Source organism: Haemaphysalis longicornis, unplaced genomic scaffold (genome assembly GCF_048455015.1).
Source record: "Haemaphysalis longicornis isolate Haplotype H1 unplaced genomic scaffold, Haemaphysalis longicornis Haplotype H1 scaffold_9, whole genome shotgun sequence".
Lineage (NCBI taxonomy): Eukaryota > Metazoa > Arthropoda > Arachnida > Ixodida > Ixodidae > Haemaphysalis > Haemaphysalis longicornis.
The window spans coordinates 35299378-35319796 of NW_027526460.1; the positions used below are offsets into that span (position 1 = coordinate 35299378).

At 49.9% G+C, this 20419-nt stretch overlaps 3 protein-coding genes and 1 non-coding gene across 8 annotated transcripts; 1 reads left to right on the forward strand and 3 right to left on the reverse strand.

The window, feature by feature from the left end:
* Positions 1-207: 207 nt before the first annotated feature.
* Positions 208-1868, reverse strand: LOC144152045 (uncharacterized). 4 transcript variants are annotated; one of them, XM_077683235.1, is made up of 6 exons: positions 1614-1868; positions 1423-1513; positions 760-862; positions 595-640; positions 401-533; positions 208-340 (listed from the first exon to the last, which is right to left on the reverse strand). In XM_077683235.1, exons 1-6 carry the CDS (start codon positions 1619-1621, stop codon positions 227-229), a joined length of 495 nt encoding a protein of 164 aa, XP_077539361.1. In that variant the 5' UTR covers positions 1622-1868; the 3' UTR covers positions 208-226. The 4 variants fall into 4 exon arrangements, 3 of the variants coding, with proteins under 3 accessions (XP_077539361.1, XP_077539363.1, XP_077539364.1); XM_077683237.1 differs by having other exon boundaries at positions 1382-1513; positions 1614-1867; XM_077683238.1 differs by lacking the exon at positions 760-862 and having other exon boundaries at positions 900-1513; positions 1614-1849.
* A 7095-nt stretch (positions 1869-8963) lies between these two features.
* On the reverse strand, positions 8964-16991 carry Rps4 (ribosomal protein S4). 2 transcript variants are annotated; one of them, XM_077683004.1, is made up of 6 exons: positions 16925-16991; positions 16560-16637; positions 14221-14401; positions 13627-13896; positions 9347-9476; positions 8964-9141 (listed from the first exon to the last, which is right to left on the reverse strand). In XM_077683004.1, the coding sequence occupies exons 1-6, from the start codon at positions 16925-16927 to the stop codon at positions 9015-9017; spliced, it is 789 nt and encodes a 262-aa protein (XP_077539130.1). In that variant the 5' UTR covers positions 16928-16991; the 3' UTR covers positions 8964-9014. The 2 variants fall into 2 exon arrangements, with proteins under 2 accessions (XP_077539130.1, XP_077539129.1); XM_077683003.1 differs by having other exon boundaries at positions 16763-16925.
* Positions 10752-10875, reverse strand: LOC144154021 (small nucleolar RNA SNORA16B/SNORA16A family). Its single transcript, XR_013319441.1, has one exon. It is a non-coding gene; the product is annotated as a small nucleolar RNA SNORA16B/SNORA16A family (small nucleolar RNA).
* A 204-nt stretch (positions 16992-17195) lies between the features above and the next one.
* On the forward strand, positions 17196-17935 carry Rpl23a (ribosomal protein L23A). Its single transcript, XM_077683005.1, has one exon. The coding sequence runs from the start codon at positions 17265-17267 to the stop codon at positions 17895-17897; it is 633 nt and encodes a 210-aa protein (XP_077539131.1). The 5' UTR covers positions 17196-17264; the 3' UTR covers positions 17898-17935.
* The last annotated feature ends 2484 nt before the right edge of the window (positions 17936-20419 follow it).

The window sequence follows — 20419 nt, forward strand, 5'->3', positions numbered from 1 at the left end:
TCATTTTTGGAATTAGGCTCACATTAGGAGTGCGAACTTGTTCGCTCTTTTTTTCTCTCCGAACTTTAATGAGCGCCATTATGACAACTAGGATTTGCTAAAATACTGTTCGAAACGAGATACAAGAGACCGACACAGTATTTGATGTCGCTCGAGCCGACAGAACCAGCGAGCCGCATCGACTGTGTACAAACGACAAAGGCAGTACTCCGGTTTCGAACAGGGTTTAATTCCAAGACAGGCGCAGCCACGGACAGCTCGACTCGAACGGCATTCGTGAAGGCTCTATGACGGGACCGTCCTCCAAGGTGGTAACCAGGACGCATAGATAGGAGGCGGTCTGCACCAAGAGGCAAATCACGTTAAAAATGTTACGTTTAGGGAGATCACCATTCCTTACCAATTGCAAACAGGGGTTAATGATTTCAAGACAGGCGCAGCCATGTACAGCTCGACTCGAACGGCATTCTGGACGTCTCGATGACGGCTCCGTCCTGCTCGGCGGTGGTCGGTACGCATAGGCAGGAGGCGGTCTGGAAAAAAAAGGCAAAGCACGTTAGAAATGTTGTAATTTCGAAGGTAATCACGGCTTACCGAATGCGGGGACCATGATTACGCCTGGCAGGAACGGGAAGGGACGCTGAAAGGCAAAGTAACAGACGAACAGCGACAGAACAACTTTTATTACCAGAAAACACCTCTGTACAAAACACGCGTCGTCGAGCTCAGTAGATAGGACAGATGGAGACGTGTACCTGCCTAGCCAGAAGAGTAGTGCATGTTTGCGGGAAGGAACAAGTGCAATAAGACACGACGCAAGGGTCAGGGAAAGGGGAGGGCGGAGGCGGTGCCGGACGCGAACCTGAAAAGGAACCAAGGACACCAATTCCATCACTCGCCTTTGCCACGACCCCAATTTGGAGCCGCGGACCGCAGAGCTGCGTTCCGTGCTTCAGTGATGCTCGTTGAAGGTGGCGACTGTATTCCGAACGCCGCGCGAACCGAGGACGTGCGAGCGGAAGGCATTATCGAAGTGCATATACCTCGGCTACCGCGGCGTTCGGAAAGGAAGACCGACTATCACCACAACTTAACGGGGCTTCCGAGCTGAGTCCGACGCTAGAGGCAGTGGCGAAGGGCTCCAACACCGCCACTGCGCCGCTGTCCCGAAAGCTACAGCCTAACGCGCACCGCAAAGCTTTGGCGACAGTCGGAATCCCTGCGTCGCGACGGCCCAGGAAACGTCCGGCTCCGAGGCTAATGTGCGCTCGGTTAGGAAAATTCAAATACGCAAACGTTCAGCGTCGCGAAAAAAATTATACGAAAGCCGGTTTCGTGGGCACGCCGCACGTCGCACCGGGCCTTCAGCCACGGAACTCACCACTTGGAAGAGTCGTCGGTGAAGACTGTGAAGCAGCATACCGTGAAGGAAGTCCGTGAGGCCCTCGTGGGTATTCCCTTGTCCGAACGAGCCGGTTGGGAGCGGGGATGGCACAGGCACAACGAAAAACGACTGAAGGAAACGAAAACGACAACACTTATGGCATTAAAACACCTCTTAGTGCGAACCAAACTTCCCCAATAGACAGCATACCGCCTGAAAAAAAACTCACCTGTCCATCGCCGCCGTCAGCGCGCCGCCAGCTACTCTGCGCCCGATGGGCAACAGGCAGGCAAGATGACGTACCCCTTGTTCTAAAACGCGCTTATCCTGGCATCACAGAGCGCTGCTATCGGTCGGCTACCGCCTACCCTTCCACTCTTTCACATCGATATCGTCTTCCAGAACATTCTGCCAGTTGTAAAAGAAAACGAAAAAGTTATCGCATTAAGTCGCAGCCGCGCGGCCACCGGAGCATGCATGACAAGGCATTTTATGCTGCGTCACGAAGCAAGATAACCTTCTTGCTTAGTGGTTCTTCATGTCGGCTAGGGGCTTCGGCTGGCGTGATTGCACGGTCCTATCGATCATGCGGCCGTTACCGGCCGTCTTCCGCGGCTTTTGAAACCGAATAAAAAACGCCACGTCTTGAAGGAACAGTCGACTGCGCGGGAACACCAATGCTACTGCGTACGAGTCATTGATTGATTGATTGATTGATTGATTTATTTATTGGTTGATTGATTGTAAGGTTCAACGCGCCGACAAAATGAAGGCGATGAGGCGCGCCGTATAGTGGCTCCGAATTGATTTTGACCACCTGGGGATCTTTAACATGCGCCGAAATCTCGTATATACACGGGCGGTTTGGCTCGTATCCACTAGAAAAGCGGCGGCCGCGGCCGGGACTCGAACCCGGGTCCCCGTTCTCAGCAGCACAACGCCTTATATACACTGAGCCATCGCGGCGGGTGCGTACGAGTCGAGGCTGTAAGAAAATTAGTGCCCTTTCCACTCTGTGAAGAAAAATGACCTGCGAAGCTGGATGCAGTCCACGGAGTGCATGAAAGGAAACACGTTTGTTCGTAAATGGCGATTGAGCATACTTTCTAGCCAATTAGCTGAATTAAACTTGGAAGGACCCAAGGTTCAGTCTCGCGGACAAGCTAGGAGCTGACTTCCGCTTCCTAGCATCTCACTCAGACTCACTGTTCGTGTAACACACCCACCCAATCCGCTCAATCACTGAGAGGACACCGGACAAGTCGCATTGGGCCGTTTGACGTCCGCGTTTAAACCTCCCGCCAGCACAACGGAGGCGCCATCAGTAAGGACCTCGTGCACGCACCCCTCCCCCAAAGCCGCGCACGCCGACAACCGGTTATGTGCGCGGGCTTAGAAGTGAAAGAAACCTGAACAAGTATAACTTCCCCACGTCGGCGTTTTAAGCGGGCAAGTTGCCTTTCATCCGGGAGGTATCCGCAGCTACTCGACGAGCTGGAACTAGAGGGCGCAGTGCGGCGGTAGCGGCTAGAGTTCCTGTATATAGCTCCCGCAGGGAGCTATATACAGGAACTCTAGTAGCGGCTTTCTATACATGGCGAAGTTGCGCAAAACAAACAAGGTCAAAGAAGAAACGACAAGAAAGTGCGCTTGTGCTTTCGTTTCTTATTTGCCCTCGTTTGTTTTTGCGCAACGTTGCCATCGATCGCCTCCAACTAGGCCGGCTCGCGGTATGGCTTCCTATTCACCTATTCGCGCTTCTGTTCGGGCCGACGCCATTCCCACTCTTCCTCGAAGCGAACGAAATGCGTCCATCCTATAGCGAGTTAAAGCTGGAAGGTCTCTAGATTTATTCTAGCGGACAAACATGGAACCGTCGGTTTCCCGCCCCCGTCGTAGGCATCTTACTGTCTAATACACCAACCCACACCCAAACCGATTACGAAAGACAACAGACAGGACGCATTGAGCCATGAAAATTGCACATCTAAATGTCGAACCAGCACAGCGGGCATTATCGGAAAAGGCATAAAGGCCAACTGTGCGTGCCCCCCCCCCCCCCCCCGCAACTCGTGCGCGCATAAACCGGCAACCGGTGATCTGCGCATACGTATGCATGAAATGCACCGGTGAAAATGCCGCTCGGAAAGCCTTTCCAGTTGAAGAAGCGGGCCAACGTTACTAGAATGTATGGGCTCACGCCGGCGTTTCAACCGGGCACATACTCGGCGAGGTGGAATTTGAGATTTGAGGCGGCCACGGTGGCGGCGGCTTTCGGTCACTTTAACGCCCATTCGGGCTTCTGTGTGTTCTCCGCAATCACCTGATAACGGTGCTACCGACGTTGTCAGCCAATATAGAGAGAAAGTGTTTATTAAAATGAAAATATTTACAATGCGAAGTTTTGCCTCTTTACAGAGGGCACAGGTCTCGCCGGGGAAAAAAGTGGTTCGAAAAAAAAAAAGTAGTGAAAGGGCAACGAAAAATGAAATGTGATAACAGGCTATAAAAGGCTATGCACAGACTATATACATACACACTCAGGTTACATACAGACTATTTACATTCACACGCACTCACACACACACCCAGGCACACAAGAGAGTTAACAGGGGGTGGATAGCCGGTAGGGTCAGGCTTCTACAGTTCATGGGCGGGTGTTGAGGCCTGACTCGTCGAGGTACGAGAGGAGCAGCCTGAAGGCCTCTCGGTGCCGCATGAAGGGTCCCCGAGGACGCAGGATGTCCTCTGCAGTGCTGCAGGATGTCCTCTGCAGCCCCAGCCGCCGGTACCCAGACACCAGTTTGTTCCGGGCACCAGCGTACGCAGGGCAGGAGCAGAGGATGTGATCTAATGTCTCGGGGTCGCGGCAGTGGGCACAGGTGGGTGTGGCCTTGCGACCCTGCCTGTGGAGGAGTGCTGCTGTGTTGTAGCAGCCGGTGCGGAGCCGGATGAGGGTCCGCTCTATTCGGGATATCCCTCTGATGGGAAGGAGCCGCGGGGCCTCACCGGTGGCCACTCGTTTGCAGGGGTCAATGGGTGACCGGTAAAAAGCGCAAAGGCTCTTGGGTGCATTGTTTTCTCCCGCGGAGAGCCGCCACTTCCGGTTCGGGAGCTCTCCTGGCCTCCCGTATGCCGTCGGCTTTCACGCGTGTGTGTGCTTGTGGTTTATCTGCTTCCACTGAAAAAAAAAAAAAAAAAAACGCTCATGCATCGGTAATTCCATAAATAACAACAATTGACCAAACTATGGGTTTATCTGACAGGAAGAGCCGGGTCAAATGAGCGCGTTGGTGCGAGTTTTGCGCCATCTATTATCGGCGCGGGAAAGCAACTGCACTGTCGGGCCAGGTGGGGCTAATTTTCCAAATTCCTCCAGCACCTCCTGACCAGTCCTGACGTGTGAGCAGACAGCCCGAGTCAGGAGAGCCGGTTCTTTTGAGCCGTTCTTCGGCTCTTCCGCTCAGTTACTGAGACAAAGAGCCGGATCTTCTGAGCCACTCTTTGAGAACGGCGGTTGAGAAACCGCGGCGGCGGCGGTGAATGACAGATCGGGAGGCCGCAATGGCAACAGTGAACGAACTGCGTCTGCATTTTGAAGGGAGGAGGAGGAATAAACATTTATTCCACGAGCGCTGGTGCTGCTGTTAGGGCACCCGCCCGGTGGGGGGAGTCCCTAGTCCGGGATGCCCTGGACTTGGCTGGCAGTCCGTGGACTTTTCAGGCAGGCCACCCACTGCTCGTAAGAGGGGGAAGGGTTGGGGGGTAGGACTGGGGTTTGTCCGCAGCGTGCCCGGCAAGGTGGCCGGGTATATGGTGGGGTAGATCGCGTCAAGGGTGCAATGGGGAGAGGAGTTTGTTTGTATCTTTCTCAGGCTGGTGGCTTCTTGTCTCGATAACTGGGGATGTGGAGCCGGGAATATTCTTCTGCTTTGGCGATAGTGGGCCAAAATGTCTCCATATTTGACAAGAGGTTCTGTTTTGGGAGCAGCCGGCGATGTTTGTCCCTCGTAGATAATGGCCCGGTGTACGTGCGCGCGGGCAGCGGCATGGGCCGCCTCCAACGTTGGCGTTGGCCGCATTACCGGCGAGGGATGTGTGTCCGGGTACCCAGACGATTTCTATTTCAGGTAGCTGATCCCTTGGTTTCGAGGATGCGGAGGGCTGTTTTGGATATGCGTCCCAGTAGATAGCTGCGGCACGCTGCATGCGAATCCGTAAGCACTGTGATTGCGTCCTCGCTAGTCGTTGCGGCTAGAGCAATAGCCACTTCCTCTGCGCTTTCCGTCTGCGTTGTACGGATGGTGAGGCAGGTCACTTCTTGCCCTGTTGAATTGGTGACGCATACCGCGTGCGCTGGTCGCTGCAGATAAGGAGACGCATCAGTGAACAAATTGTGGTCGGGTTTCGCCCATACTTTATGTCCATGGCTCTGGCTCGTGCGATTCGGCGAGCTTGACTGTAAATGGGGTGCATGTGGCGTGGTAGTGGCCTTACCCTGATGTTCTATCGAATAAGTAGGGGAATCCTAACCTTGTGGTGTTGTATTGGCGGCGTTTTATAGTGCAATCTTCATATGGTCGCGCGTCCTGTTGGCGTTAATTTGAGGCGTTCTGTTTGATAGGTATGATGGGCTTCCTCTATCTCTTCCCAGGTATTGTGTAATCCAAGTTGAAGCAATTTCTTTGTCGATGTCTTGCAGGGTAATCCTATGGCTGTCTTATAGGCTTGGCGGATAAAGATATTCAATCTTGTCTTCTCATTCTTTTTAAGAGCCAAGTACGGGGCATCATATGCCATCCGGCTGACTAGTATTGCCTGCACCATGCGCAAGGTGTCCGAATCTTGCAAAGAAATAAGAAAATGAACTCCTGTGATTCTCCACAGTTACATTTGTGCGCTCAGGAACGAGCCGTATCTTCTGAGGCGCTAGGTTCATCGGCGGTTCTTGGCTCCCGGCTGTTCTTCGGCAGAGTGCACGTGGCTCTCCCAAACAACCACCACTCAGCGGCTGCTCGCTCAGAGAACCGTGCTCAATTCCAGGCGGCTCTTGATGAATTGTGTCGGCACGTTCCGGTAGAGTCGTATCGGCGACCCAGCCGGATATTGTGTGCAACTTTCGCGTAATTTATTATCGGTGCCAAAAAGCGGACCCGTCTCGCTTCGAATAACTGATCAAGGTGTTGTTCATACACCACTTTTTACATTTCATGTATTAAAATTAGATTCTTGAATCGTGTTTTCCAAAATCATTTTTTTCTGGCGTCACAGCTCACTAGCACGGAGCGTGTTCGTGAGCTAATAAAGTTCATAGATTCTAGGGTGTAACGCGCCGACGCAACGGAGGCGATGAGCCGGCGTAGAGGTTAATGAACCGCTGAGCCGTTCAAATGAACCGGTTCACTTCAGTGAACCGTTTTTCCCATCTCTAGCGGCTACACCTCTTCGCGCGAACCGCGTTTCTTCTCTACTTCCGGTCTATAATCGCTTACATGGAGGAAAGAATACCATCGCTTACAATCCGGAAGGAACGTGATACAAGTGACGTTTATATCATTGAGTAAAACAAAAATAAATATCAATAAAAGTTGTGAAATATCAAAGTTGTTACAAAAAATTACATTTAAACTGCGAAACTGTGAAGCACCCCCATGTGTCGTCTGCTCAAATCAGCTAGCAGAGGAACCTAGCTCGCGAACAATGCTAATCAATGCGCATCATTTGCGATACCCATGGATATTCTTGCATCTATTTCCACGTGGTAGGTACGAGCCATCACCTTACCCTTTTTGCGCTTCTACTCCGCCTAAACAGTAAAAAAAACTTTCAATGCGTAAGCATCCTTTTGGGATACCCCACCCAATGCGTCATGCGAAAAATATACCGCTCTGTATCTGCACAAGAATCTGCACTGTATCTGCACGACAGCGAGCGAAAGCTACGGGATTTCTGTTGCTTTAGTCTCCCGGCTATCGTTTTCGTCATTTGCTGGTCACGACAAATTTTTGTCGCCGCGGCAGAATTATCGCGTCGCTTCGTCGCAAGTGTCACGGGTTTCGTTTTCGTTTCTTCGTCTTATGGCACGGATTACTTTGGCTGGCCCATCTGCTGCACCGTGTTTGTGCCTCTTCGTTCGGGTTTATTTTTCACCGGACGGTGCGAATTACATATTTGCGCATCCAATTTTGCGTTTCCAGTTCATAATTGCGTGAATTTTGTGAAGCGGACGCGATTCCGGGCCAATGTTTTAAACACACCCCCTAACACTTGCTCAACAACCCGCCGACCCCCCCCCCCACAAAGGAATTCCACATCCCCCCAAAAAGACTCTACAACCTAGAGTATCATGCAGAGGGTCATAAAGGGTTGACAGTGCATAAACACGACACAAGGAAGAGAAGACAGGACAAGCGCTGAACCAGCACTCAGTTGTAGTGTCCAGGATGCGCACACATTCTCGCCACCGAGCTGAGGCGCCGTGAGCCTCCACTCCTCTGTGCAGGCGCTGGAACAGGCCCTCTTTGAAGAAGCGGCTTCTCTCCTGCCACTCCGCTCTGGCGGTTGCAGACAGTGAAACCACGCTTCCGTGATGTAGGAAGGCCTCCAAACATCGACAGTACAGCCGGTGGTAGTACCTTGTTACGTATGCAGAAGCCGAGCTCACGAGACTGGCATCTGGCAAAGGCAGTGAGCGAGATGAGTGTGTCTGGGTCGGTTGAAGAATTCACATTCTTATGTCGCGTGACCTTCTACCAGAGCCCTATGCAAGCCTCGTGTCTCTATCCTTCAATCATTGCAGTGGTGTGTACTAAAACTTTCTCCAGAACGTACAAAAGTAATCTAAAGCCATTTATTATGTTCAGGATTTCACTTGGTCGAAACCTAGGGCTCACTTATGGGCTTATATGAAAATAATTTTGCCAGCTTTCCTATCTTTTCCATCCTTTCAGATCGCAGTTTGTTGTACACAGCACCCCGAAACTTTCCTGAATCCCTCCCTCTCTTTGAACACCTTGTCCAGTCACATGATCATGCCTTTGCAGCATGAACACAAAAAAAGTGCCAAGACCATTTCCAAAGCACACCAACCACATATTACATTCTTGCAGCCTCAGTGGTCACCTTTGCTCGCTTACAGAAGCAACATTACCAGCTCATTGCTCCTGTCACTCTTCAGAAATCTCTGGATTCCTTCTTGTTGCTATTCAATTCTCGTTTGCCACCTACTTCACATCGCATTGCTTCCTACTCATACACTACCTGTTCATGTGTACTTGCAGCGACATGTCCAAATGTGTTTGAGCAACTTGGATTTGTTTCTCCGATGCCGTGGCACCAAAGCAAGCGTAGCTGTGCCTCAAAAACATTGGCAAACAAGTGATGCACAGCGTTTCAGTGCAAATACGCCAGTACTCTACACAGCACACCCCTCTTCAATTGAATTCCAGTCTAAACAAAACGTTCACAAGTCGTACTGACTTTGTTACAACTGTGCACCATACAGTGTTGTAGGCAATGCAATTGCAATTCTAGAGGTGCCACACCCTTCGAGTGGCTGTGAAGAAGACAGACAGGCCAGTAAACTGTACAAATCGGGGAGGCATTTTACTCAAGCCGGTCGTTTATTGGCTCAGTGCTGAGACTTCATCTGGAGGCGCCTGTCTCGCTCCTCGGCCACTGTCAACTTGATGCCCTTGCCACGCGGCAGGGAGATGTAGGGCTTTGTGCTCTTGCCAATCACGAAAATGTAGTTCAACCTGCACAGACAAACCGCACCACACAGGTTAACAGTGAGAAGGCACACGCACAGACCACTGCTGCCCCTGCCTGTATGCAACCATGCTCAGTAAGACCAATCAAGCGATCAGAGTCAGTCACGAAAGGTTAGAAGTTCTCCTCATTGCACAGTAGACATACAACACCCTACCCAGCAAGTTCATTAGCTCTTGATGAGGAACATACCTGGTGGCGAAGGAGTGGCCCTGGGCATCCTTGACGTGGACAATGTCGAAAGACCCTGGGTGTCGTTCCCGAGACGTGATGATGCCCACACGGCCCAAGTTGTGGCCACCGGTCACCATGCACATGTTACCTGCACAGGAGAATTCTCTGGCTCACATACTGGTATAAGCTGCTCACCGTTAATAGTTTTAAAGGATCCACGTGCATGAATGTTAGCAAGGAAGGGGTAACACAACTGATGTTGCACCAAATATGCGCTTCACCTGTAAGACTAGTCTCAGATACTAGCTGCACAATTTGCCACTTTGTGCTCATTGAGACTAGTTCTGACAGCATGTTTCAGCCGCACAGCCACTGCCTTAAACCCTTTGAGGGTCAAATTTTTTTGCCATATGCAACCACCCAGGGTTGATTTTTTTTAGATTTAAATTGTTTGGAAGAAGCTAAAATGCAATTTTCTTGCGATGATCATAAAGTGACAAAAAAATTCATTTTGGTTACATACTTGTGGCTTATGTATAGGTAACAAAAAAAAAGTCTAAAAAACACCTTATATGAAACCAGATAGCCATCAGTTTCACGGGTGCAAAAAGTGGTAAGTGCCTGGAGGACAAAATCAAAACCCTCTGCTGTGGGCCCACACGTGACTGGATGCGCAAGCGATAGCCGGCGCACCCCTGTAGTGAAGCGCAACAAAAAGAGAAGAGCCATTGGCGCAAGAAAAAATTTCGCGTAATTCCGGAGTGTGGCAGCACATGCAAAGCGAGAGAAATGATTGAAAAAGGCACGTTTTTTAAACGTACAAGCAATAACGTACATGTACGTCAATGACCCCGAAAGGGTTTAAGGGGACCCTGCAGCACTTACCAACAACTAGGCAGTGTATATTTTGGGACAAAGACTATTGTCCCAGCAATCTCCTCCCGCAAAAATTGGAGATCTTTCACGCGCGCCGAATTCTCGCACACAGATATTTTTGCTTTTCGGCTCCATCAGAAAAGCGGCCGCGGCGGCCAGGAATCGAACCCGCGACCTCGTGCACAGCAGTGCAACGCCTTAGCCACCGCAGCGGGTATTGTCATCGATGAATCGTTTCATAGGCATTGCAAGATGGATGAACAGTTGGCTTAGTCTGGGCGGGTTTATTGCCGTGGAGTGGTGTGAAGTTGCACTTCACACCACTCAAAATTTCAATAGGGGAACAGAAAATGTGCACAAGATACAAAAAGATGCAGTAAGAAATCACACAGCACCAAATTTGTGTCGAGCAGTTCAAAAAAGCGTGAATGTGTAGCTGATGCAGTTGTCCACAAATTTAGGCAAGTCAGACTGCTTCAGTTATCATAGCTGCAGAGATATGCTTGATCAGAAGGTCATGGCTTGAGAGCATGTTGGATTCTCTTGGTGATGCCCTTCACCGTTCACACCAGTGTCGTAGCGAGGGCGACCGTCGGAAGCCATTGCTATTGGTCAACTTTTGACCACAGCTGCCACCAATGTGGGCAACTATGGCTTCGATTGTGACCAACCAACTCCAGAGACAAGGGTGCAGTGGCCCTGGGGGGTCACGGCGTTGCAGGTAACAAAAAAAAAAAAAAAAAAAAAAAAATTACATGAGAACGGGAAAGCAACTGGAAGCAATCGATTTCTGACATTTTTTATGCGTGGTTGAGCAGTTACCCGTGGTGGCTTGCACAAGGGGTCGGATGCAACGTGGTGCGTGTTTATTTTTTATGCGGCACACTTATCGGAGCCACAATAACGGCAAAATGAAAAAATTTGGATTTAGTGACGAAAGCGGACATTCGGCGGGTACAGGCCGGTGAAAAGGATGTCGGCTGCAGAGGTAGTCGAAATTTCTTGCGACGCAATGAGGGAGACATCACGGTCATGGTCCACCAAATCCGGATTGTGTGCAAAGTGGCTTTGTTACGCGGCTCAAGACAGCAGGCATTTGATTCCGACAATGAAGGCGCTGAGTGCCTCGAGAGTGAATTTAGAGAGATGTCGGCATTACAATGCACCATTTTGAATCGCATGACGGCACACGAGTTCGTAAGTGGGGAAAACGATGAGCAGGCCGCAGCAAACATCACTGATGCCGTACCCCACTAGCGGCCCCGACATGTTCCCGGCCAACTGCCAACTACTGCAGCCGAGCTTGCGTCAGTGTTCAGATTCGCCACTGTTGTGGCAGAGTGTACAACACTAGGTTTTCTCATTTGGACGGCGTTCATAAGCTAGAAGGCAGTGTGGTTAAGTCCATGACAAAAGAAGAAACGATGGTCGTTGCGCTGTGGTTCAAATTGGTGAAGTAACACTTGTCACATCTTGGAAAGCTTACCGTATTTATTCGAATCTAAGCCGATAGTTTTTTGAAATACTGATATATCAAACTCGAGGGTCGGCTTAGATTCGAGGATTTTGAAATACGCGCCAATTTCCAAGTGAAGTAGCGCGCAGCTAGCGCCACCCAGAAAAGAAAGTATTGTAGCCATTACTAGACGAGCCAGTAGCCACTTAAGGGCTATAGGCCGCCATTTTGAATTGTGCGGACAGTGGCCTGCGTGCGGTGTGGCGTTTGGTTTTGACAGCGCAAAAAGAAGCGGTGCCATTATAGTGCCGCTTTTAAAAGAAAAGTTGTTTTAGCCACGGAGTTGTCGTCGAACGTTCAAGCCGGGCGGGACTTCGGCGTGGATGAAAAAAATGTCTGTCGTTGGAGGACGCAATGGGAGAGGATATTTGCGTGCGCCGCAACGAGGTTGGCAATCACCGAACCACGAGAATGCCGTCACCATGAAATGGAGATGGCATTGGCTGACTTCGTTCAGACGCAGCGAGCAGCTGCCCTTCCAGTAACGACGGAAGTGCTCCAGGCAAAAGCAAGGGAGCTTTTAAGGGAACGAGGCTTATCGCGGGCACACTTCAAAGCCAGTCGGAGCTGGCTACAGAAATTCATGAAGCACTTCAGCTTTAGCCTCCGTCGTCGAACCTCAATCGTCCAGAAGTTGCCCGGTGATTTTCAAGAGAAACTGATTGAGTTCCAGCACCGCATCTTCCTGTTCAATAAACGTGTTTTCTTTTTGTGAACGCTGACCTCGCCTTTTTGTTCGGCCTACATTCGAGGCAAGTTTTTTTTTTTTTTTTTTTCGCGCCTTCGGACTTTCGGGGGTCGGCTTAGAATCGGGGCCGGCCTACATTCGAATAAATACGGTATGTTTATCTGGGAGTAGTTTTAACTTTTTCAAAACAATGCAAAATTCTGTTATTTCTTAATACCTAAGAACATTATTGCACATTTAAATAGACGCTATAAGTTCATGAACACTCCCCCAGCTTTATTTTTTATTTCATAGTTTGTATTTAGAGGTTTTTCTTTTTTCTTGGTGTTTTGCTGAGGCTGTTTGATTTCAAAACTTCGTTAATGTTGCCTGCATCTCCTGCTGTCAGCAAGAGTATTAGCTGAAATTAACTCAGCAAGTGTTTCTGCAAGGCAGGATGAACTATGTACACGTTCACCATTTGCACGTAAAAGCAAACTCAGATGGAGCGTATGAGGCACAGCAAACATGCAATGAAAGGCCGTCCGCAGACTAGATGGAACATGCAAGATAGAGAACAGAAGCCGGCTTTCACGGGATTGTATCGCGACATGAATTCTATTGAGTGCTGCTCCCAATGTTGCCTCGTAATAACGAGAATCCACAACTCATAATTTCACGCAATACACTGAAACTTGATTGTTACAATTGCTACAATGTTTCTTTACATTTTTAACACCTAAAATTTACGACTTTAAATTCTTGTGAAAAGATAGGGCCATTGGTTCTCTCCAGAAAAATCAAGGGTTTTCAAGGACCCTTTAAAAATTCCACAACTTTTCAGGCTTTGAAATTTACACGTCTAAATTCAAGGGTTGTCAAGGTTTTCAGAGACCTGTGCGAACCCTGAGCAACCCAGCAGCGGGGAAGATGGAAAAAACCTCCAGCACTCCACAACTATGCCATAGAGGGTCTTGGCAGCAGTGTATTAGTGTAGTGCCACAAAGCAATTACCCTTTTACGTCTCCCCTGGCTTAGCACCAATCAAAGAAATAAGAGGGCTAGTATAAAAACATATGAAAAGTAAAAACTATGTCCAACCTGGAAAGTTCTATGCTGCACGCAAAGAACAATTAAAAGGGGATTAATGTAGCAAGCATGGCATAGATTCACAGCGAAAACCTGCCAACCATACTGACGCACGCGCAGAGACCTCCCCGCCACGCCAGCTGGCCTCACCAGAGTCGAACTTGATGTAGTCGTCGATCTTTCCCGAGGCCAGGTCCACCTTGACGGTGTCGTTGACCTTGATGAGGGGGTCTGGGTAGCGGATGGTGCGCGCGTCGTGCGTGGTGAGGAAGGGCACCCCCTTGGGCCCCACCTGGACCCGCTTGACCCGGCACAGCTTGTACTTGGCCTCCTCGGGCGTGATGCGGTGCAGCGTGAAGCGCCCCTTCACGTCGTACAGCAGGCGGAAGAACTCGCCCGTCTTCTCAATGGTCACCACGTCTGCAACGGGGCACAGGCAGCGGGGTCAAGTTCAGCAACCCTGCCTCCACTGCTGTGCCCACAAGATCCAGCGGGCGAGGCTACCCAGGAGGCCACAACCAGCGGACAACCATGTGGGGCGTTCAGTGTGGGCACCATGTTGGACCCCGGAGGGGGAAAAGTGGGCCTCAACCAGGGCTTTGGACAGTGCCAAGAAAATTGGGTTGGCGACAACCAGGAGACGCGACTAAAAAGTATTCTTCAAACTGCCCTGCAGCTGATTGGATGCTATCACACGCTATGGTACCGCAATGATGAAACCCAAGAGACGACACGGCTGCTTACCCATGAAACCAGCAGGGTAGTTGGTGTCCGTGCGCACCTTGCCGTCCACCTTGATGAGGCGCTGCTTGACAATCTTCTTGACCTCAGCACCCGTGAGGGCATACTTCAGCCGGTTCCGAAGCATGATGATCAGCGGCAGGGACTCCCGCAGCTTGTGGGGTCCCGTGCTGGGCCGGGGAGCCTGGCGGGGGGGGGGGGGGGATACACAAGTGAGAACTCTGCTACGCGCAGGCCCAAAGGCTTAAGACGGAGCGAATGTCACCCCAAACTTTCTACAATGGGCAAGGCCATGGCATGTTGGGTCCTCTTGGTGATGCCCTACACCGTTCACGCCAGTGTCGTAGCGAGGGCGACCGTCGGGAGCCAATGTTATCGGTCAACCTGTGACCACAGCTACCAGCAAGCGGGCAGCCATGGCTTCGATTGTGACCTAACAGGCATTGGAAAGACAAGGCACAGACTTCTAGAACTTGTAGGGACTACCAGAGGCAGAGTATCGGGTGGGCGAGAAAACCCCAATACATTTTAAACAGCTGCAGGTATGTACTACAGTCTACGCTCATTACAACGGATCCGGCAACAACTGACTTCCAGTTACATCTGGTCCCCATGCATTTTAAGCAGAGTCCACTTCGCTCATAACGAACTCGGGTAGAGCAGACTCTCGGCTACAACAGACTAAATTTTAGGTGAAAATTGTTTCGACTGAATGTTTAGCGGACTTCCGCGGGGCCGGCAACCGATATGCTTTTTCGGTGTTTAGTTTGGCACGAAAACTTGTGCCTGGAAACATTGTTGGCAGCCGGGTCATTGTCGCAGGCAAGCCAAGCCAGTGGCAACGGCGTTTTTTTTTTGTGCGCGCGACCAGCGGCATTTTGCTGTCAGATAAACTAAGCATAATTAACGCTGTCGAACATGGCGAAAAAAACAGGCCGACATCGCCAGATTTACAAGCCTGTCTAAGGAGACGGTCCGCTCGACCGTCAAGAACAAGGCCGCTGCCAATAAAAACAACTCCAGTGAGATTGAACAACAGTGCTAATGAATACGCAAAGTAGTCCACCCGTAATCGAGTGTGTCCTCGTCAGTTTTTTTATGTAATAAAGAACTCAGGCTCAGTGAAGTTCGGACTTGATTATTCCCATGCATGCATCGTTCCCGTTCGGTAAAAAAGGTAAGGAATGTCTCAAGTAGTGTGGTTGGTTCCCACCCATTGCATGCAATCTGCCGGTGGCCGTGCACAGCCCAACTGGTCTAACTTTTGATTTCGCAGCTGTCCATCCGATTATTTCGCATCAGGTGTTTCAATGACCAAGCTAAAATAAAAAAATGTGGAAGCTCCCTTAGGGAACATCAGGCAGCGATCCTATTTGTTTGACGAAGAGTGTCGGGTAAACCTGCCTTGTCACAAAGGGATTTTAAAGAGCCTAGCTAACTCTGATGGCCACGAATGATTTTTACAGCGTGGTTAATAATTGCTGCTAGTTATATTCTTGCTTTATTTTCTCAGCTTATCATGCATCTTTACACACTTGACCGCATGCGCTTGGCCTTTTCAAAGTGCCAGTGCTGAGCTTTGGAAACAGTCTTTAGGCGATTCTTTGCCCTCGCGCGAACACTGTGCAGAGGTGGTGCAGACGTGTAGAAAGAACAAAGTGTCTGTACTATGCATATGCAATATCGGTCAAAGTACCCACTTTTGCGCTCACATACCCCCCCCCCCCTCCCCCCCACTCGGTCGGATACTGCATACTTCGGCTACAGCGGACGTTTTTTTTTTTTTTCTGGACTAAGAGGGTCCGTTGTAACGTGCGTACACTGTATTTTGTTAGGATTTTTATTGAGGCACCACATTAACAGAAACCTCAAGCAGGCGCCAATGAGCAAAGCAGCTCGCCTGCTGCAGCTCTATCGTGTGAGCAATGAAAAATCAACTGATGTAGTGGTGCAGAAAAAGGCAGTCATACCTGTTGCGGGTCTTGAGAAGTGTCCACTAAGAGAAAGCTACGTAGGAGTTCCCAGCTGATAGCACTTCGTTAAACACCAGCAGTACTTAGCCATCATTCAGCACGCGGGCAATAAAGAGTTAAACCAAATTGCTGCTGGAATTGTGCTCACGGGTAGACCTCCTCCTAAAATGTTATGCGACTGGTGTCGAGGGATGCGAGATAGAACGAGTACGAAGCTCATCGACTATGTACTCCACGATCGCCCACCGATTAGGTACTCCAGTTTGATCCACGCAATTAGTGCGATTACTGCTTTCACTAAGGCGACTTTAGAAACGGCAGACATCACCGTACACAAACACGCCGAGGGAAGCGGGCATGGTAACTTACAAAAACTCCACCGAGCTTGTCCAGCATCCATGATTTCGGAGCGTTTAAACGCTTGAGGTGCTTCTTAGGTCCCCGTGCCTGAAAAGAAATGCGCAGCACGTTAACCACTGCATGTCTTAAAAAAAACGAGATTGATAAAGGCACGCAAATCCCAGCAAAAGTGTAACAACGCGGAGATCACAGTTGACGTTATGGGAACTGACCTGCCGTCGGTCTCAATTTTTACCACAAAGTAAGCGCCGATGAAAAAAATTGATAATGCGAGTAACATTATCACTGTTTATGTTCACGGTGAACTACTAAAACGTCAGCGTAAGTGCATGCAGTAACCAGATTATTCAAGATTGAATAGCGGCACTACTTACCATCTTAGAAGGCAGCCATGAAAGAGAGCCTTCCCAGCATGCTCCGAAACGACCAGTTCGCGCTCGCGATAAGGAGGCCCAGTGGTTGGAGGATATGCTTTGTAATAAATAATATTAAATAACCAACGTACAAAGTTATAATTTAGTGCAAAAATAATATAGTGTTAATAATTAAGGCTTAAATTTTATGTTTGGTGGATTTGTTCAGAAGTATCTTGGTTATTTCTGCGGAGCTTAGTTGCTTTTTGCGCCACCTCCTGGCCATTTTGGCTAGGCTTATCCTTTCTGTATTTTACACGTGTGAGGCGAAGTTCTTTGCCACCCGTGTCCGACAAAAAACATGCCACCAAAGGGTAAGAAGCCGGCGGCAGCCGCAGCAAAGGCTGAAAAGCCCGAGGAGAAGAAGAAACCCGCTGCCGCAGCCGCTCCAGCCAAGAAACCCGCCGCACCAGCGGCCTCAAAGGCAACCAAGCCCGCGAAGCCTGCCGACAAAAAGCCGGCCGACAAGAAGCAGTCGGTGAAGAAGAAGGATGGACCAGGCCAGGCCAAGGCACGCGTCAAGGCGATGGCAGCGCGCCGGAAAGTCGTGAAAGGTACGCACGGCACCCGCACGAAGAAGATCCGCACGTCGGTTAAGTTCCGCCGACCCAAGACCCTGTCGCTGCCCCGGAACCCCAAGTACCCGCGTCGCAGCGTGCCGACCAGGACCAGGCTGGACCAGTTCTCCATCATCAAGAACCCCCTGACCACCGAGTCGGCGATGAAGAAGATCGAAGACAACAATACACTCGTGTTCATCGTCCACCTGCGCGCCAACAAGCACCAGATCAAGACGGCCGTGAAGAAGTTGTACGACATCGACGTCGCCAACGTGAACACACTCATCCGCCCAGACGGACAGAAGAAGGCGTACGTCAGGTTGGCGCCTGACTACGACGCGTTGGATGTGGCTAACAAGATCGGCATCATCTAGACTGTCTCGGTGTGGAATAAAGCGGCTGCCGACGGTAACCCATCTTGTTTCGTCTTCGCCCACGCTGGTGTAGCGACAGTTCGTTTCACACGACTGACGCCAGCTGGTTGTTTGAGCACCGTGTTTACATACCTTTAGTTGCCAAAGGGTAGACTGAGTGAATAACGTTTCTGAAGCTCGAGCTACAGAGCACGTGTTTCTTGTGCATGTCTTTCGACCGACACTTGTCCTCTTGGCGGCGTTTGAAGCAGTTTTATGTAAGCGCACTATTGGAAAGAAAAGCTCGTTGTAGGTTAATGTGGCACGTTTGTTTTCTATTACAACCACAATCTTCGCACGCAGCGTGCCTTGCCTAGACGTCATTTAGCTAAGGCCGACGATTTGCATGTTGGATTGCGAGACTAATGTATAGCCATTTTGCATAATAAGCGTTATAATGCGTGCAGTTTTTGATTGCAATTTTAAAGTCTGCTTTTGCGTAACATCATACCCAGGCTTGTTGACACGCTAAGACACATTGGTACAGAAGCCACCGTAGTGCCACGGAAAGCTGACATGGTTCTTGCTGTAGCATTATTGCCAGATACAAGAAATGCTCACCGATATAGTTTAGGAATGAAATGCCTTTATCAGTGCACACGACATTGCGTGTAGACACTAAAAACAGATCTGGTGTTCTTATCCATTTTTTGTTCTGGAGGTGCACCTGCAGTGTTGCAGGCTGCCAAAAATTACCTATAGCAGAATTTTGCTTCAGGTGTATTTTATTTCTTCGCAAGAAAGCAGGCTGTTACTGCTAAAATGTTTGGCGTCGTGAAAACAATACATCAGGAGCCCAATCACTACATGGGGGATTGACAGAGAATGTGTAGGAGTCGTGTGCCATGTGCTAATATTAAGCGAATTGCCATTGCAACACATACCTAGCATAATAAAGCCCTGTCCACTTACAATTTCTCTATGACACACCACTTGCTACTCGGAAACAGTCCACATCCGCTCAAGCAACCCACCCAGCCTTCACCGTCTGACTTGGTTTCTTGGCTGCAGTCCACGTACGAGTGACCAAGAGTACCCAGGAGCCAGATTACAGAGAATGACGACCATCACTTTGAAATGAGAGTTCCTGTTTTACAGAATTCAGCCCTTGACTGCGATGCTAAATTACACCCTCATCTTGCAGCGCTTCCACAGCAATGTACAGTTATTGTTTTGAACTCTCCAAGTGCAGAAAACATTTCACTTCCACAACATAACAGATGTCATGATCACGAGATCTGTGGTTCGAACCCAGCTATGGGAACCGAAGATATTTTTTCTGACTTCTCCACCTGCACCGAAGACCACACATGTATGTGATGACATGAGATAGCTGGATGGGTTGCAGCCTAAAAATGTAAGCATTCAAAAACATTGGCCACACAGAGACTTGGCAGCTGAGCACAAGCACCACTGACGTCATTCCAAGTGCCAAGAGACTAGCCGTTTCTCTATACTGACATAGCTCGTGCAACGAAGATGCATGTTGAACACACTCACTTAGTTGCCAGCTTTGCACTTGCTTGCCTGATCAGTTCATACACCCGTTAAGACTTTCTCAAAACACGGGGTGGTTTTGTTTTAGGGGCGAAGCTCCTCTTGCTCGGGCCCTGTCCCGTCCCTCGTAGCGCCATGTACATACCGCTGACGATGATTGTGGCAGGTTGCCCCTAGGGATTGGCCAACCAAAGATTGGATGAAGAGGTCAAAACGTTCAACGCGTTACGTTGCTACCCAACAAGGAGGAGAGGAAGAAGAAGAGGTTGTCGTTCGTCGTCTGCGAGCTCAAGACACGTACTGGTCATTATAGCCGATTGCCGTTAAACAATTCCTTTTAGGGGCGAAGCTCTTCTTGCTCGGGCCCCGTCCCTCGTAGCGTCATGTACATACCGCTGACGATGATTGTGGCAGGATGCCCCTAGGGATTGGCCAACCAAAGATTGGATGAAGAGGTCAAAACGTTCAACGCGTTCGTTGCTACCCAGCCAAGAGGAGGAAGAAGAAGAGGTTGTCGTTCGTCGTCTGCGAGCTCAAGACACGTACTGGTCATTGCCATTAAACAATTCCTTTTAGGGGCGAAGCTCTTCTTGCTCGGGCCCTGTCCCGTCCCTCGTAGCGCTACAGTGAACTTAAGTAGTGGAAAAAGCGCCGCCTTCTCCCCATAGCGCCCTTGAAGCCGAACATGTTAACCGCCACGCGTGGCGCTGGTGTGCCCCGCCCGAGGAGATCCCACAGCGGCGCGCCTTGCCGCTATGCTGCTGTTGAGTGGTTCACGCTCGGTTTTGATGTTTCTTAAACCGCTGCACATGATATTTTTGTGTAATTGCAAAAGCAGCGTAGCTTGCACTACGCTGATCTTTAAATGTTCTTGGTTCTTTTTTTTGTTTGTAATTTAGAAAGGACATATGCTTGCGGCGGTCTCTTATTTCCGAAGGGCCGTGGCCCATGCGGTTTGAAAGGATAGTGCAATAACGTATTGTGGG